This window comes from Eriocheir sinensis, chromosome 55 (assembly GCF_024679095.1).
Source record: "Eriocheir sinensis breed Jianghai 21 chromosome 55, ASM2467909v1, whole genome shotgun sequence".
NCBI lineage: Eukaryota > Metazoa > Arthropoda > Malacostraca > Decapoda > Varunidae > Eriocheir > Eriocheir sinensis.
This window is the reverse complement of record NC_066563.1, coordinates 9,508,340-9,527,188: the sequence shown is the minus strand read 5'-3', so window position 1 is coordinate 9,527,188 and position 18,849 is coordinate 9,508,340. Positions and strand designations below refer to the sequence as shown.

Sequence of the window (18,849 nt, the reverse complement as noted above, 5' to 3'; positions counted from 1 at the left end):
CGGAAGTAATCGCTTAATCATCTCACCACTTCATTTTTCATACACACCTTAAGAAAACCCAAGAATGAAAGTTAATTAAAGGTGAAACGTGTATAAACGGAATGAGGCTTAAGAGTGATGAAAACGTTAGGTGAAACAGGTGAGAGAAGCGGCGGAAAAATCGCTTTATCCTCTTCCCAATTCATTTTTCATAAACACCTAAGAAAACCCAAGAATGAAAGTTAATTAAAGGTGAAACGTGTATAAACGGAATGAGGCTTAAGAGTGATGAAAAGGAAAGGTGAAACAGGTGAGACAGGCGGCGGAAGTAATCGCTTAATCATCTCACGAATTCATTTGTCATACACACCTTAAAGAAACTGAAGAATAAGAGTGAAGGAAAGGTGAAACGTGTATAAACGGAATGAGGCTTAAGATGGATGCTAATGAAAGGTCAAACAGGTGAGACAGGTGGAAGTAATCGCTTAATCATCCCACCAATTCATTTTTTTATCCACACCTCATGGAAACCCAAGAACAAAAGTGAAGGTAAAATATGTATACGCTGAGGCTGCAGGGTAAAGGTATGACAGGTGAGGTCAGGTGAGAAGCGGGAAAATTAACGTCATCCACAATCCAATTCATTATACTTCCTAGTGCAAAGGAACCAAAGGATAACACTGACGAATAGAAGAAAATTAAAATATCGGTATTGTAAAGAACCTAAAAAAGACGAATATATTAAGACTACTACAGCCTCAAAGGTTTTTTCTTACTCTTCTTCTTCTTCCTTATCTTCTTTATATTCTTGTACTTCCTTTTATGTTCTTTTTCTTCCTCACCTTCTTAAGTCTCCTCCTATCATTTTTAAGCTTATTTATTCCCTCCTCCTCCTCCTCCTCCTCCTCATCATCATCATCATCATCAAGGCATAATAAAAGAAATCAATTACACATATCGCTTCCGTAACGTAACCCAGCTATAGTAACCCTCGAAACAATGGTAATTCAGATATCGCCTTCCCACTGTCTTCATTAACGGGAAAGTTCAGATCTAGCCATTGTCCATTGTGTGGGTCTCGGCGCCACCTTTCACTTGATTGTATAGCAGCGAATCTCATCTGATGGGGAGGCGGGAGATGACGGACGGAGACTCACAGAAAAGGTCGGTATTCTGCGACGCCTCCGCTTCTCACATTAATAATTTCCAAAGGTCGAAAAGGTGATTCATCGGGTTCTCATGAGTGTATATCCACTTTCACGGTACATATGCTTTCTCGAACTACCACCAGGGTCATGAACTACCCCGGGAAATGCCCACTATACCTACGAAAGCCTTGATAAATGTGCGTGCTTGAGTGATGAAGTGTTTAAGTATATGACACAAAAGCAACGGAGAGTAGGAATGGAAAGCAAAGGAAGGAGCAGCAAGGAAGAGAGGAGAGTGGCGCGAGGATAGAAAGACGTTGAAGTAAACATACCATAAGAGAAGATGGCGCAACTTTAAACACTTGCCTGCGCCATGACGGGCTGGGGCCGAACACCATCCAGGCCCCTCAAGCAAGCCTACCGGCGCTATAGGCGTAGACGTATAAAAAAAATATAAAAAAATAAATAAAAAACTTTCTAGTGAGTCAAGAAGTCAGTCAGTCAAGGGTACACTTAAATGGAAGAAGCAACAAGTGTAAGAATAAGGGGGAAAGAGGCCAAAACAAACACAAGTGGAGTAACATACAGATCAAAAGCCTTTCTAGCCAATCAAACAGTAAATCAGTTACTCAGTCCGGGATACACACACACGCCCTTGTACTCAGTCACCCACGCAGTCATGAAACCATAGGACCGTTAGACATTAGATTACGTAACACCAAGCATGACGGTTACATAACCATCAACTATCCTAAAACTTTCACCAATTTACACAGTTACTCACCAGTGTACCGAACCATCCTGCCACTCAGTCAACCTTCCAGTCAAGAATTTTTAAACCGCAAAACTGTAAGCTCAACCAGAAGGCAAGTCAATTAGTTAGATATCCATTAGTTTAGTCAGTCACTTATCCATTCCCTCAACCATCCTGCCAGTCAACCATTCAGAAATAAAACCATGGGACCACTAAGGGCCGCTTTCACAGTCACTTCGTTTGTTTTGATCGTTACAAATGGCGGAGATCGACGCTATAGTGAAACTGGCCTATGGGGTAGTGGCGACTGCAGAGGAAGCGAGAGGTGTTGAGAGTGTGTGGCAAGGTGCGGGGCTAGGCTAACCCCGCAGCCGCCACTACCCCATCGACCAGTTTTACATGGAAATACTATAGCGGCGATAACAGCCATTGGTAACGATCAAAACAAACAAAACAAATGTGAAAGCGGCCCTAAATCCCTTAAGATCAATCAGTTAGCAAGTAAGGCAGTTAGTCAGTCAGTCAGTCAATCACATATCCACTAGTCAATCAACCACTCGACCATCAAGTCAACCTCCAGTCATGACACCGTAAGACCAGTAAACCTTAGGACCAAACCCAACACAGATCTCTCGTATCATAACATCAACTCCATCGGCCGCAAGTCTCATGGTGGCTCACTCGCTCTTCCTCTCTTTGCTTTTTGTTGCCTTCTTTTCGCGGCGAGCGGGACGGCGGGGGAAGGAGAGGTTGAATTTCGCCACTAATGGAGCCGACACTCGATACCTTGAGATCTGAATGCTTAGGGACAGTATCGTACCCTTTTGTTCTGCTCCAGATGGGTTTCAGTCTCTTCCTTTGGCGGTCGGTTCGGGTAGCAGCGTGGGGCGTGTTCGAACCCTATCCCCACCTCCTCCCTTGACTCACTAGCTCCTTCCTACCTGCGTCTTATATCCCTGACTCCATAACCTTGCCTTGCCTCACTGTATTGTGGCGTTTTGTTTTGTTTTGCGTTGAGCTGTGATTGACTTTCTAACTCTTAATGGTGAAAAAAACTAAACTTAGTACGCTGTCCCACGCCCGCAGAGAGATAATGTTCACAGACTGAATAAAAACAGAGTGGAAGATATCCTTCAAGTTATTTACTAGTGTTGACCAAGGGATATATTAACTTACATATGAGATGAAAGAAATAAGTGTGTTGGTCAGGCGGTTATATTTCAAGCTTCCTATTACTAACCAATGTCAGTTACAAGGAGATGTATGTATATTATTTTTTTATCAACCCAAAAACGAGGGAGCTACTATACTGCTTTATGATCTTCCTTAAAGCTATAATACTTAACCTCGAGTTGCTTTAAGACCTACTTGCGCCATATTAACTGAGATAAGAAATTGGATGTTGCCGTTAACCCGTAAAAAAAATCATTGTGAGCTTAAACGCACCGCACGACCCTTCACTTATCCCTCCCTCCCTCTCTTCCTTCCTTACTTACTTGCTTCTTTATTGTTCTTCGTTTCTTATCCTTTATTTTTTTCTCATTCAACTTTTTCTTTTGCTTCTCATTCACCTCTTCCTTCATTCCTTTATTTATTTCTTCTTTCACTCCTTCCTTCTTTCCGCTTTCTTATCACGCCTCTATTCCTTTATCCCTCCCTTCCTTTGTTTTGTTTTTTTCCTTCTTTCCTTCCCCATTTTTTCTTTCATTTCTCTTCTTTCCTTTCTCTTTCGTCCTTCTTTCTTTCTTTAAATGAACGAGATCTAACAAATTGATATTCCTGGATATGATCTCAGGGGATTGTCTAGGAGAGAGAGGGGTTCCAACAGGCGAGAGGACGTTTGACAAAAAAATATAAACATTCGCAAAAGTCAGGAGCGATAACGTGATACCAGTTACGCCGTTTCTAATTTTTCCCTTCCCGCTGTAAGGCTACACTGATCCTCACACTTTCACAAACTGGTCACACACCTTTCATTAAATCACAACAAAATCTCTCTCTCTCTCTCTCTCTCTCTCTCTCTCTCTCTCTCTCTCTCTCTCTCTCTCTCTCTCTCTATAGCTCTGAGAGAGAGAGAGAGAGAGAGAGAGAGAGAGAGAGAGAGAGAGAGAGAGAGAGAGAGAGAGAGAGAGAGAGAGAGAGAGAGAGAGAGAGAGAGAGAGAGAGAGAGAGAGAGAGAGAGAGAGAGAGAGAGAGAGAGTTAGTGGTCGGAGCGGGGGTGGAAGAGTAAAGGGAGAGGGAGAGGAAGGGGACGGGTGGATAAGAGGCGGTCCAAGTCCCTTCCAAGTGTCCCAGCCAACATTAGCGGCAGACTGATATTGATGGCTTGATTACGAGCTTCCGCGTGTCGCCGCAGAGAGCGCGGAGGCCGATCTTCAATGCAACTCGTCTATCCGATGTCGATTTTTCTTGCTGTCTTTTTATGTGTGTTCTTTATATTTTCCTTTTTGTTCTTGCTGTTGCTCTTGTGATCGTATTGCTGTTGGTGTTCGTCTTGCTGTTGTTGTTGTTTTGTTGTTGTTGTTAGGGAAAGAAAGAAGGGGGGAGAGAGTGGAAGGGAAGAGAAGGGAAGGGAAAGGAAGGGAAGAGAAGGGAAGGGACAGGAAAGGAAGGGAAGGGAAGGGAAGGGAAGGGAAGGGAAGGGAAGGAAAATGAGGGAAAGGGAATGTAAACGGAATGGGGGAAAGAAAAGGATATGCAAGGAAAAGGAGAAGGAGGCAAGAGAAGTGGAGAGAAAAATGACAATAACGAGTAGAGGAGGAAGGGGGAGAAAGGAAGGGAAAGGGGAGGGTAGAGAAGGTAAAGGCGGCAAGGTAAACGGAAGGGAAGAGAATGTAAAGGAAGGGCAAGGCAAGAGAAAGGAGGTAAGGGGAGGGAGGGAAAGGAAGGGGGAAATAATAACCGCATAATCACGACAGGCAAAGGTAGATCCCGCCGCTGCTGCTCCTTACCTGGCCAATGTGTGTTGACCCCCGAGCGCGGAGATCCATTTCAATACAGGTCAGAGGTCACGACAGGAGGTAATAGCGGCGGCGGGAAGGTCTTACTCTACCCCCCCACACCCAACCCACCTACCCCCGACCCCTCCATCGTGAATTTGTGTGGCGGTTCTTTGTGTATCGTTTGTTCAGGCCGAGTTGATTGGCTGAGGAAGTGGGTTGTTTTGGTGTTGAGGGGGGAGGAGGGAGGGGAGGGGGAGGAGTATTTGTGTGTGGGAGGGGGGGATGGTTGCCTCAGGTTGTGAGGGTATGTGTGTGAGTATGTATGTGCGCTACGCTATGCTCACGCTACTTCTTGAACTCTTGTATGTATGTATGTATGTATGTATGTATGTAGGTAGGTAGGTCGATATAGATGTATGTACGTGTGTATATGAATGTGTATGGATGTATGGATGAATATAAGGATGAATGTTAAGCTTACATCTCTTTTCTTCCTATTTACTAACACGATTTTCTCTCCTTTGCTAAACCTCAGAGTAGCGATATATTAATAACTGAAAACGTTACAGGATTCTAAGTAAACCCAATGCACAGCCTCCTCATCCTTCTACTCCTACTCATCATCATCATCATCATCATCACTATCTATATTACCATCAGCATTCTCAGCCTCTCGATTTTCTTCACCTAACATATTTCTTCACCACCTCCACCACTATCGCCACCACCACCACAACCTCCTCCTCCTCCTCCTGGGTCGTCGCGTGCCTGTGCCCAGCCTGACACCCCCGGCCGTCGCTCCCATTCATTCCTGCGGTCACGGGCGGGGCGGCGCATCGAGCGGCCTGAAGGTCCCCGGCGTAAGGTATACCCAGGATGTGGCCGCGAGGGAGGGGGCGCAGGGCCAAGAGACAGGGAGATGAGAGCTATTATACGAAAACGACCCCCTCCTCCTCCTCCTCCTCCTCCTCCTCCTCCTACAAGCCTTCCATCTCCTCCTCTTCTTCTTCCTCCTCCTCCTCCTCCTCCTTCTAGGTTTCTATCTCCTTCTTGTCCTCGTCTACTACAGGCTCTCTCCTTTTTTTTTTTTTTTTCTTTTTTTTTCATTTTTTTTTCTATTATCTTCTTCTTCTTCTTCTTCTTCTTCTTCTTCTTATACTACTTCTTCTTCCTCCTCTTCTTCCTCTTCCAGCTCCCGATTTTCCCTCTCCTTTTTTTCTTCTTTCTTCTCCTCCCACTTTCCACTTTGTTTTTCTACCTTCGAATCTATGATCCTCCTCCTCCTCCTCCTCCTCCTCCTACCCCTCCCCTTTCGCCTCCCCCTCCCTCTCCCCCTCCTCCTCCCTCGTGTTTCCGACTCCTGGTTCACATTTTTCCGTCACCACAAGGAAAAGAAAAGGTCGAGGTATGGCCTTAACTTGATCCGCTTCTGAGGTGGAAAGTTAAGAGGCTTGGGTTGGGCTCTGCGTCGTGATCGCGTTTTCTCTGACAAAACTAATAAAGGTGAAGATGAACCCCCTAGCGCCGCCCTTTCTTCGTGTGTTGGCTGAGCTCTTTCAAACCGGAGGGATCGGAAAAGAGAGGTCTGTGATTTTAATAAGTGTTGATGAGGAGGATAACAAGGACAACAAAATAGTCAAAATAATCATAGCATTCACAGTAGGAAGAAGAAAGAGTAGTAGAAGAGAAGATAACAGAGAAGAAAGAACAATGTCTGTGATTTTAGTAAGTCTTGATGAGGAGGGTGACAAGGACAACAAAATTGAGTCAAAATAATCGTGGCACTGAAAGTAGGAAGAAGAAAGAGTAGAAGAAGAGAAGATAACAAGAGAAGAAAGAACAATGCCAAATAACAATAAAAGGAGGAGGAGGAAGAAAAGGAGTAGAAGAGAGAAGGACAAATGGGAAGAAAGGACATTGACGAAAACAATAAAGAGAACGAGGAAAATTATTACGACCATATAAAGGAAAATTAAAAAAAGGGGGTAGGAGTAGGAGGAGTAGGAGACGACAAACAGATGAAAGAACAATGACGAAGATTATAAAAAAAAAACAAGAGAATAAAATAAAACCCAAAACAGGAGAAAGAAAGAGAAAAATGAGCAAACGTAAGAGAACAAGTGAAAGAAAGGGTTACAGAGACCTCTAAGTAACCTGAAACACCAAAGAAGCTCCACCTGAACGCGTGCCTCTACCTGGCCACCCGGAAGGTCACATGGAGATAACATCACCTGGAGACGGGTGGCGATGCGCTCCCTAGCTCGACACCCTCCTGGCCTGGCCCTCCCTTACCCGACGCCCTCCCACAGTGGTTCTCTCCCTCTTTGCTTCTTCCTTCCCTCCCTGACTCCTTCCTATCCTTTTCTACCCTTCTCTCCCTTCTTCTTCCTATTTTGACTCTCTCCTACCGTGTTTCTCTCATTTCCTTCCTTCTACCTGTCCTTATTTCTCTCCCTCTTTGCTTTTTCCTTCCCTCCCTGACTCCTTCCTATCCTTTTCTACCCCTCTCTCCCTTCTTCTTCCTAATTTGACTATCTCCTACCTTGTTTCATTTCCTCCCTTCTCCCTATTTAACTCCCTCATACACTGTTTCTCTCCCTCTTTGCTTCTTCCTTCCCTCCCTGACTCCTCCCTATCCTTCTCTACCCCTCTTTCCCTTCTTTCTAATTTGACTCTCTCCTACTGTGTTTCATTTCCTCCCTTTTATCTATCCCTATCTAACTCCCTCTTTGCCTACTCTTTCCCACCATGTTTCTTTTCCTTCCATCCTTTCTATCACTCTATTTCTGGGTCCCATCATTCATCCCTCTCCCCATCCTTGAATCCTCCTCCATGTCCCATCCTCTCCTCCGCTCCCGCCGCCACCAAGCAATAAATCTCGTGCCTGCGCCCCTCTGAGTAGGGTTTCAGATGTCACGCCGATAGCCGGGTGGTGCTGCGGTGCGTGAGTGGGGCGCGAGGTGCTGAGCGATGAGACGATGCGCTCCAGTGATGACGCAAGAGAACTGAAGTGTGTGATAGGCGTGAATCCTCCAAGTCACAAAATGAGCCACTTCTGTTTATCCAGCTCACATGTTAAGATTAAGAAGGGGCGATGAGTACCTAAAGAGACAAGGAGATAAGAGAACCGAGGAGAGTGTAAGGCGTGAATCCTCCAAGTCACCAAATGAACCACTTCTGTTTATCCATCTCTCATGTTAAGATTAAGAAGTGGCGATGTGTAACAAAAATCGAGGGTGGCTAGGAGACGGGAGAGACAAAAAGGAGGGAGATAAGAGAACCGATTAGAGTGGAAGGTGTAGATCCTCAAAGTCACCAAGCGAACCACTTCTGCTTAACAATCTTTCCTACTCAGATTAATCAGTGGAGATAAATGAGAGAAACTGAGGCTATTTGAGAGACGGGAGGGACAAGGTGGACAGGTGTGCATTCTCAAGATCACCGAGAGACTATATTAAGATTGGTGACATAGATTAGAATGAAAATAAGTCCACTTGAGAAACGGAAAGGCCAAAGGTGGGTTAGGCGTCTGTCCACAAAGTTACGTACAAAGTTAGGGAATGGCGGTAAATGAATTAAAACAACAGAGAACTCATCATATTTCTTTCTCTTTATTAGACTCCGATTATCAAAAAAGTGGCGATCAAGGAGTGCGAACGAGGTTATTCCTGAAGGTTACGGCTCCTTAGCACGAACGAACGAGTTTTAAGCAAAAAAGAAAAGTAGGCGATAATGACATCTCAGAGGCTAAAATAACACACGGAGCGGGTTTGCTAACATCCTTGAGGCTCTTAATGGTGGCTCTCGGTGGCTGGTTCCTCACTTCAAAGATGCAAAGAACACGATCATTATAGGACTCGTTTTCTTTTCTTTCTTTCTTTCTTTCTTTCTTTCTTTCTTTCTTTCTTTCCTCTTTTTTCGTTCGTTCGTTCTCTCTTTCTATAATCGCCAATCCATTCCCACACTCAATGACTTTTCTTTCTTTCTTTCTTTCTTCAATCGCTAATCTATATACACTCGCTGACTTTTCCTCCTTTCTTTCTTTCTTTCGCTCATTCTTTTTTAAACGCCAACTTTTTTCCACACTCGGTGACCTCGAAGACTCAAACCAAATTCACCTTGTTCTCTTCGCCTCAAATACCAAAAGCTCATGAGAGAGAGAAAAAGAGGAGAAAACTTAGAGGTGTGTATTACAGTACATCCAGATCAGTGGGCATGAAGGGGTGGAGGGAGGGTAGGGGATCGAGGAATGGTAAGGGGAGGGGGTGACTGACGGGGATGTAGAGATAACAGTGTCTGTAAAGGGATAGGGCAGGGCATGGAGGGGGCCGAAAGGGAGGTGCAAGGAAGGGGAGTGCGGGGACTATACAGGGAAAGGCTCAGGGCAGGGTATGGAAGGGACTAAGAGATGGGGTAAACAAGGGCGTGGGCGTCGGAATAAAGGGTACAAGAAAGACCCAAATTGCACAGAGAGTAAGATGAAAGACAAAGGGTTAGGGAAGGGAATGGGTGAGAAGGAGAGCGGACACAGAAGATTAATAGGAAATGAGGCGTATGTAAAGGTTATAGGAGTGACCTTATTCACACCAAAGATAGTAAGGTGAAAGGCAAAAGGAAGGGCATGGGAGGGAAGAAGGAGAGGGGAGGGAGAGGGGTAGTAGGGAAGGGGAATATGGAAAGGGTTAAGGCGAGGACCTACAGTCACCATTCCAGAGAGTAGGATCAGAAGCAAAGTGTTAGGGCAGGGCAGGGGTGGGGAGAAAGGAGAGGGGAGGCAGAGGGGTAGTAGGGAAGGGGGTGCATGTAAAGGGTTAAGACGAGGCCCTATAGACACCATTCCAGAGGCGTAAGACGAGCCAGGAAGCGGCGGTCACTGTGGTTCTGCGCCACTACCGAACTGCCTTCCCTAAACTGACTTTTACGTGTAAGAATTTGCTCTCTGGTTTCAACCTGTTGGACGTTGGCTCCATGATACCTGAGGACGGGTGGCGTGTGTGATCTCCGCGTCTTGGGGCTTCTCAGGCGGCGCTCCGGCCAGCCACGGCGCGATGGTATGAGGAGGCCTGGCGTGGAGGCTTCTGGCGGGCGGCTCGCTTCTTGAAATCACCATCATAAGCAGTGTATTGTTTTGTTGTGGGTTCTTCTTCGGTTAAATTTTAGTCGAAGCGAGGCAGAAAGTGTAGCTATGAGAAAGTCTTGATGAGGGATGTTTCTGGCTGGTAGCTCAGTACTTATTTACCTGTTGAAATCACCATCAGATGCAGCGGTTTGTTTCATTATGAGTTTCCCTTCGGTTGTAGTCTTAGTTATGGGAGGCAAAAAGGCTACCTGTGAGGAGGCCTTTTGCTGGGAGGTTTCTGGATGGCGGCTTGCTTCTTGTTTGTCGTTGAAATCGCTATCAGAATCAGCGTTTTGTTTCAATGGTAACCCGCCCTTCACATTACTAATTTTTAGCTACTGGAAGCACAGAGACTACCTATGAGGAAGTCTTGGTGAGCGATACGTCTAGCTAGGGATGGCTTCTTGTTGGCCACTGACATCGCGAACAGAAGCTGCGTTTAGTTTCATTGTGGGTCCCCCTTCGATCGTATTTTAGCTAAGAGGGACAGGAAGACAACCAACGAGAAAGTTTTGGTGTGTATGTGGGGGGAGAGGGGGGAGAGATGCGTCTGGTTGGCGGATAGCTATTTGTTTGCCCGTTGATATCACTGTCTGGAGCAGAGTCTTAGGGCAATGCAGACTTCCCGGTGGCTTATTTTGTTAAAGGATATGCAAGTGGGATGACTGAAGCATAATACCCAAGTCCCTACACTCAGCCTTTATGGGGATGCAACTGGCTGATGGCTCACTACTCAGTCAACGTTGAAATCCCTACTAAAAAGAGATCTTAGTTCACGGTGACCTTCTATTGATGAGTCTGCGGGGGACTCAAACGTGGTATTGAAGACCCTAGATTTAGTTGGGGCTCGAACTGGCTGATGGCTCACTACCTAATTACCGTTGAAATTTCTACTAAAAGCGATCGAAGTTCATTATGGCCTACTACTCACCCATACAGTCAGATTCTTTGCCTTTGGGGGTGTTCGAACAAGGTAACCAAGCACCTCGGCCTTAGTAGGGGCGCTTCGGGTTGGGGCTCACTACTTGGCTGGCGTTGAAATCCTTATCAGAAGTAAGGCCGTAAGACATACTGGACTCCCGCTCACGCATATTGTTAGGTCATGAGACGAAGGGCCCCAGCGTGGTTGCCAAGACCCTGGACGCTCCCACCCCAAGGAAGCCTGCGGTGAGGGAGACGCCGGGAGCCCACTGGAGCGGCACGGGCCAGGGATCGCCTTACGAGGGCCGGAGGAAGGGGCGGAGGCGGCTGGGGTGGAGGTGTGGCGCAACCGGAAGTGACGGAGGTTTTACCATTCTCAAAAGCAGGTAAAGGGAGACGTGAGGGAGGAATACCGCAGGAGGGTTGAAAGAAATTATCACGTTTTTTTTTTCATTAATGGGTTTGAATACTGTTTACTACCCCTATGGAATCAGAAACAAAGGTATTGATTCTGACACATATATAAGGGCCGAAATAATGCAGGTGTGAGATACGCAACGCCACAAAAATAGAAAAACTCCTTCACCACATATTCGCTCATTAATGGCTTTGATTGTTATTTTCTACCTCTTATGAATAAAAAACAAAGTTATGGATTTTGACACATATACAAAGGCCGAAATAATGCAGGTGTGGGATACGCGACGTCACAAAAATAGAAAAACTCCTTCACCACATACTCGCTCATTAATGGCTTTGATTGTTATTTTCTACCTCTTATGAATAAAAAACAAAGGTATGGATTTTGACATATATACAAAGGCCGAAATAATGCAGGTGTGGGATACGGTACATCACAAAAATAGAAAAAAATCCTTCACCACATACCCGCTAATTAATGGCTTTGATTGTTATTTTAAACAAAGGTATGGATTCTGGAAATAATGCAGCTGTGGGATACGCGACGTCACAAAAATAGAAAAACTCCTTCACCACATACCCATTCATCAATTGCTTTGGTTATTATGTTCTGCCCCTTTAGAATCAGAGACAATGTAATGGATTTTGACACTTATAAAGTAGATTATAGGTAGAAACAGTGAAAGTGTGTGATGCGCCAAGTCATAAAGATTGAAAGACAACACCACGTTTTCTTTCACTGATGGCACTGATAACTATATATGGCCTCTTTAGAATCAGAAACAAAGGAATAGATTCTGACACTACCTAAATTACAAACAAAATAACTAAATAGCAACCAAACTAACAAAATAAGTTCAAGAATGTATAAAAATAACAAAAATGGGAAAATAAAGAGGTAAATAAATAGCGCACTAGGTTGATAATAGATGGATAGATAGAGAGATAAAGATAGATAGGTAGATTAATATAGATAATGATAAGAAACAAGGAAAGTAAATAAAGAAAGAAAGAAACCAACGTAGCTACACAAAAACATATATTTAGATAGACAGATAGAAAGATACGAAATAAACAAAGCAAATAAATAAACAAAGAAATAAAGAAACGGACAAAAATAAACACAACGCATCACGTCACATAAACAAATAAACACACAAGAAAGAAAAAAAGGAAAACATAAATAACTTGAAGACCTTGATGGCGACTCCAGGTTAATTTTACTACCCGAGAAAGCCGACCACAGAAACACAGAACCCGCATTACCTTCAGACCGAGCAAGAGTATCGTGATCAGACTAATAGGATACCCTGATGGTGCCCTTTTTTGCCCCCTCCTCCGGCCTAACCTACGACCACAAACAAAAATAAGTGACGTAACAGACAGAAGCTCAGCCCTCTGCCCTTTAACTAATGTGGCCGAAGAGGGAGAAGAGGGAGAAGAGAGGAGACGAAGCAGGAGCATGAGGGAGATTGGGTGGATGAGGAGGAGGGAGAGATAATGGAAGGGGAAGCTGAGGAGTAGGAGAAGGATGACGACGACGAGGACTGAAAAGAAAAAAAAATACGAAAATGAAGAAGAAAAGGAAGAACAAGAACATGAAGAACAAGAAAAACAAGAACAAAATAAAGAAAACAGCAGCAGCAACAAAAGACTAAAGGAAAATTAAAGAAGAAAGACAAAATATGGAGAAAGAGCAAAATTAGGAAGCAGGGGGAGGAGGAGAAGGAGGAAGAGGAAGAGGAGGATTGGAATGTGATGTGAAATGAGCGATTCTGTCTACCATCACAGATCGTGGCTACTTAAAACTATCAAATTGCTTTACAGGTAGATATTAACGCCTCTTTCCTTTTTTTTGTCATAGTTCTACTCAACCGAATCTTCCATAATCTCTCTCTCTCTCTCTCTCTCTCTCTCTCTCTCTCTCTCTCTCTCTCTCTCTCTCTCTCTCTCTCTCTCTCTCGAACAGAAGGTCACCACATCCTCAGTCCGTAAGATGATATTTATAAACTTTTGTACTGATTCATATCGCACTCCGGCTGCGGTGGTGGCTCGGAGCAAAAATAATAATATGTGATTGAGAATGAGGGGATGAGGGAGGGGAATGTGTGGACGTGATAACAACACAGGACTGGGGTGAGGGGCATGATGAGAGGGTGGACGGGGAGGAGCGGTGAGGGAGGAATGGATGAAGGGAAATGATTAGGAGAGTGTGGGTTGAGATGCAAGAAAATGGGCAGAAAAAGAAAGTAAGGTACGGGAGTCAAGAAATAAATAAGAAAAAAAAAAAGCTGGAGGAAGGCCTGAGGGTGGGATTAGAGAGTGGTTCACGTTGAAAGTGTTTACCTGGAGCTGCGTGATAACCTTTGTCATTCCCGGCTCGCCTCAGCCACACACGGCGGCGCAGGTGGCTGTGTTAAGACATTTCCTTCACCTCAGGGCTGCGAGGGTGGCCCGCGGCTGCCAGGTGCCGCGGGCAATACATTGTGCACACGGTGAAAAGGAAATTGCTGTATTTTTAGATCTGTTGTAGATATGACTGGGTTTCTATGATGTGCCAGTATAGTGTATTAGGGAGTAACCCTTGACCTGTGCCTCCCCAGGGTGCGCGGCGCCCCGCTCCCCGGACGCCTCGCTACGGAATAAGAAGCAGCGCAAGGCCCGCACGGCCTTCACCGACCACCAGCTGCAGACGCTGGAGAAGAGCTTCGAGCGGCAGAAGTACCTGAGTGTGCAGGACCGCATGGAGCTGGCGGCCAAGCTCAACCTGACCGACACGCAGGTCAAGACCTGGTACCAGAACAGACGGTGAGTGGGCCTTGGAGCGGTGTTGGGCGGCGGGAGCCTCTCCTTCATGCTCCGCCGCGCCAGGGTGTAGTATTAGGTCAACGGGCGGGGCGTGGCCGTCAGCCCGCCTTGATAGCGTTCTCAGGTTCTGTAGGCCGCGACGCCCCTCGTAAACAGGGTGAAAGCACCTCCTCTCATGGCTGACTCCGATCACCATCAAAAGATGGATCAGAGATAACCGCGGCCGATCCCCGCCCCACCGCCGGCCGCCAACACCGGCCAGTGCCCGCCTGCCGGCCGGCGCCTTTCATCCAGGCCGGGCACGCGGCGGTGACTCACGCCGCCGCTGCTGTAAACTGTGATACACGGGATGTGTGACGAGCAGCGCTGGTGACGGAGTGGGGTCAGTGGCGGGTGTGGCGCCGCGGCGCGCCTCGCCCGCCCACCTGTGCCCTGATGGCGGTTATCAGGGGCGCCGCCACCCCAGACGCACCATTACCACAACGCCTCCTCCGGACCTGCACGGTTGCCCGGTAGCGAATTTGTCAGTAAATTAATAAACGTGTTGAGGCCGCGGGTAAAAAACAATATTACCGATCCTTTCAGATAGCATCGGAACCAAGAGCCGGGAAATTATATGGTGTTTACTCCTCATTATCCTGCTCGCCTTCTTTCGCAGCTTATTTTCCTCTTATCATTTACTCGCCAAGACAAACTCGCGGCCACCAGGGGCATTAGCCGCCGTAAAGAAGGCGCGGAGCGACCACCGACGATTTTCGCTTCGTTGTCTGGCGTCCTGTTAACGAACACAGGTACACACGACCACACAGGTGCGCGCACACACGCACACACACACACACACACACACACACACACACACACACACACACATAGGAGCTCACACACATACATAGCTACACACTCAAACAGAGCCTTTGCATGAAACGTTAAGACCGCAAACACACACACACACACACACACACACACACACACACACACACACACACACACACACACACACACACACTAAAACAATAGTTACATAAACACACACGAACTACATTCCTCACAGAACAACAAAAAACGGATCGCCGGGAGTAGCAATCATTTCATTAAATTCGGCGCAATCTCATAGCGCTTAATTTCTTTCACTGACACCTCGCAATTTGCGGAATATATTGAAAAGAAAAAAGCTTGTGAAAAAAAGAATTTACACACGAACACACACACAAAAAAAAAAAAAAACATATCCTACACCACTTCCATTTGATGATTTAAGAATGACGGGTTAGATTTCTTATTAATGTTAGTGACCAGAACTTGAATTACCCGATATTATTTTCTGATTAAATGAAAAGTTCTAATTTAAGGAAGTAATAACCTTGATTTTGATAAGTGATGACAAATGGGCGAACATGTGAAGGATCTCTCTCTCTCTCTCTCTCTCTCACTCTCACTCTCTCTCTCTCTCTCTCTCTCTCTCTCTCTCTCTCTTATGGTCCTGCTATCACCAAAACTCAATTACCAGACACCCCTTGCTACAGGTGGACCCAACACGAGCCTCCGGGCCGTTAAAACAGACAGACAAGCAAGCAAACGCACAGATGGGCCGGCGGACAGAAAAACAGACAGACAGGCAGAATAGAGATGAGGGACGGAACATCAACGCAGAGAGATGAACAGGTAGAAGTGAAGACATGAGGAAGGTCGACAAATGAACGTGTGTGTAACTGAACGGAGGGTTAGATTATGGTGGAGAAAAGTGAAACAGACACACACACGCACACACACGCACACACACACACACACACAGACACACGGACCACACAGGCAGCACCGAGGACGTCAGGTACGAACCAAATTCGGCGGAAAACGAAAACAATAACGACTTAAAACCAGAAAAATAATAACAGCAATGAGAAGGTCGGAAAGAATAGCATAATCGCCGGTGCCTACGAGCGATGCTGGATAAGGAGACGTCAAATGGCCGACACCCAAATGCGGCGCGCTAATCCCGTCCTTCGTGAGGGAGAAAGAACGTAGGTCTAAGGGGGGACTTTACCTGACGCTGATAAAAATGGCTTTGTCGTACTCACCAGGATGAAGCTTGCCGCCATCCCTGGAATGAAGAGACAGGCGGATCTTAGTAATGGTGTTAATGATGACAATGATAATAGTAATAATAAAAATGATAACTACAGTAATAATAATATACTAATAACAATGATAAAACTGTGGTAATAATGGTGGTAGTAATAGTAGTAGTAGTAGTAGTAGTAGTAGTAGTAGTAGTAGTAGTAGTAGTAGTAGTAGTAGTAGTAGTAGTAGTAGTAGAATTATTTTTATTATACTGAACATAACGAATATCAAAATAAATACCGAACGTCGTATGTATTTACTTTTCGCTTATCTATTTCATTCAATTTCTCTCTCTCTCTCTCTCTCTCTCTCTCTCTCTCTAAGCGATCACCTGGAGAATGGTAGCGATTTGGCCCCTCTAATTACCTTCAGACAAGAGCCCCCACTTATCCTTCCCCCCCTCCCCCCGACCCCAGCTCCATTAATTATACGTATTGGGGATAATATGACGCTAATAGACCTTGGCTGCGAGGGTTGCCGGCTACCCCGCTGCGTCAAGGGACAAAAGAAACCACAAAAAACCCCACTCGTACGATCACCTCACGAGTCGAAGTCACCTTAACACAATAGCTCATATCCAGGTGACTCTCAGGTGTGGTAACCAAGGGAATGTGTTTACCTGGAAGTTACACAGGTGAGGTGAGGTGCTACAGGTGTGAAAGCGTCGTACAGCAGGCAGCCAGGCGTCCAGGTGAGGCAGGTACTAATCATGTTAGTCAGAGTAGCCTCCCCGCAGGAATCAGGCGGTGCTCTGAAGCCATGAATCCACACCGACTTATTTATGCTTTCAATTGCGTGGCCTCATAGCAATTTATGCCAAGGCGAGAGTGAACGATTGCCTCTTGCTGCCTCACCGCATCCCCTCCTTCCTCGCCCTCCCCCTTCACCTGTAACTCTTCCTCCATCTCCTTTCTTCCCTCCACACCTGCTCCGGCCACCCACATACACTCGTACACGCACATACACACTTACACCGTAGCCCGCACACACACACACACACACACACACACACACACACACACACACACATGCATGCCCATCACTTTCACCCTCCACCCTCCTCTTTCTTCTGCTCTTTACTCCTGCGAGAGAGAGAGAGAGAGAGAGAGAGAGAGAGAGAGAGAGAGAGAGAGAGAGAGAGAGAGAGAGAGAGAGAGAGAGAGAGAGAGAGAGAGAGATAATAGATACTGATTGAAGGAGACGATCTAATGGCCTTTATTAAATCGTCTCATTAATTCTATCACCCAAATTACACACATGCGAGAGACGTAATGGGCGGGAGAACCAGGAACGGAAGAGGAAGAAGAAGAAAAAAGAAGAAGAAGAAGAAGAAGAAGAAGAAGAAGAAGAAGAAGAAGAAGAAGAGAAAGAAGAAGAAGAGGAGGAAGATGGAGATGATATTGAAGAAAAAAAAGAAACAGAAAAGAAGATGGAGATGGAGATGATATTGAAGAAGAAGAAGAAGAAGAAGAAGAAGAAGAAGAAGAAGAAGAAGAAGAAGAAGAAGAAGAAGAAGAAGAAGAAGAAGAAGAAGAAGAAGATGATAATGAAGATGAAGAAGAAGAACAAGAAGAACAAGAACAAGAACAAGAACAAAAAGAGGAGGAGGAGGAGGAGGAGGAGGAGGAGGAGGAGGAGGAGGAGGAGGAGGAGGAGAATTAGACAGGAGAACAAGGAACGGAACTTTTGCCTGAATGTAAAACTGATTCAACGGAAGAAGAAGAAGAGGAAGAAGAAGAAAAAAAAACAGGAACAAGAACAACAACAAAAAACGAGAACAAAACCAGGACAAAAAACAAGAACAAAAAGAACAAGACCAAGAAGAGGAAACAGAAGAACAATGACAGGAACAGAAGAAGATGAAGAAGCAGAACAGAGAAAGAAAAAGCGAAACGAAAATAACAAAACAAAGAGAGGAGAAGAGGAGTAAGGATGGATAAATAAAAGGGAATGTAAGAGAGATACAAGCAAATCAATCAAATGCGACAAGAACATAAATTGAAGAGAATGAGATAGAGAAAAGAAAGCAAGAACACGCAAAAGATTAGACGGTAGAGGGCGGTAAATATGGGAAAAGATAAATGGAGGAGGAGGAGGAGGAGGAGGAGGAGGAGGAGGAGGAGGAGGAAACATGAAAACATGGACTAGCAGGCAGCAGAAAGCCTGTTGGCTCATTACTAGGCTGCCTGCGTTCAGTGATTTAATCAATCCGTTTGCCACAGGAGTGGCTTGCAGGGAAGGATTAAAGCACTTGTGTACCTACTCTTGGGAACGTTCAGTTCACTCCTGTTGCAGCAAAGTGGCGATCAATGCGTTTCTTGAAGGAGTTGATGGTCTCTGCGCTAACCACTTCTGCAGGAAGGCTGTTCCAGTGGCGAACAACTCTATTGGAGGAGGAGGAGGAGGAAAACGAAGAGGAGATGGAGATGGAACAGGAGGAGGAGGAAGAGATGAAAGAGACGGGAACGGAACAGAAAGAGGATGAAGAAGAGGAGGAAGAGTTGAAAGATGAAGAATATATAGAAAAAAAGGAAGAGGAAAATATAGACAAAGAAGAAGAAAACAGCTATCATGACACAAACCCCTTTCCTCCTCCTCCTCCTCCTCCTCCTCCTCCACTTTTCCTCGATCCACCTCAAT

At 45.6% G+C, this 18,849-nt stretch overlaps 1 protein-coding gene across 1 annotated transcript in view; it reads left to right on the top strand.

Moving 5' to 3' along the window:
* LOC126984038 (barH-like 2 homeobox protein) overlaps positions 1 to 18,849 on the top strand; it is a 103,345-nt gene that overhangs the window by 46,640 nt on the left and 37,856 nt on the right. The window contains exon 2 of the mRNA XM_050837398.1: positions 13,887 to 14,091. Coding sequence (XP_050693355.1) covers positions 13,887 to 14,091 — 205 coding nt within the window. The remainder of the gene's footprint in view (positions 1 to 13,886; positions 14,092 to 18,849) is intronic.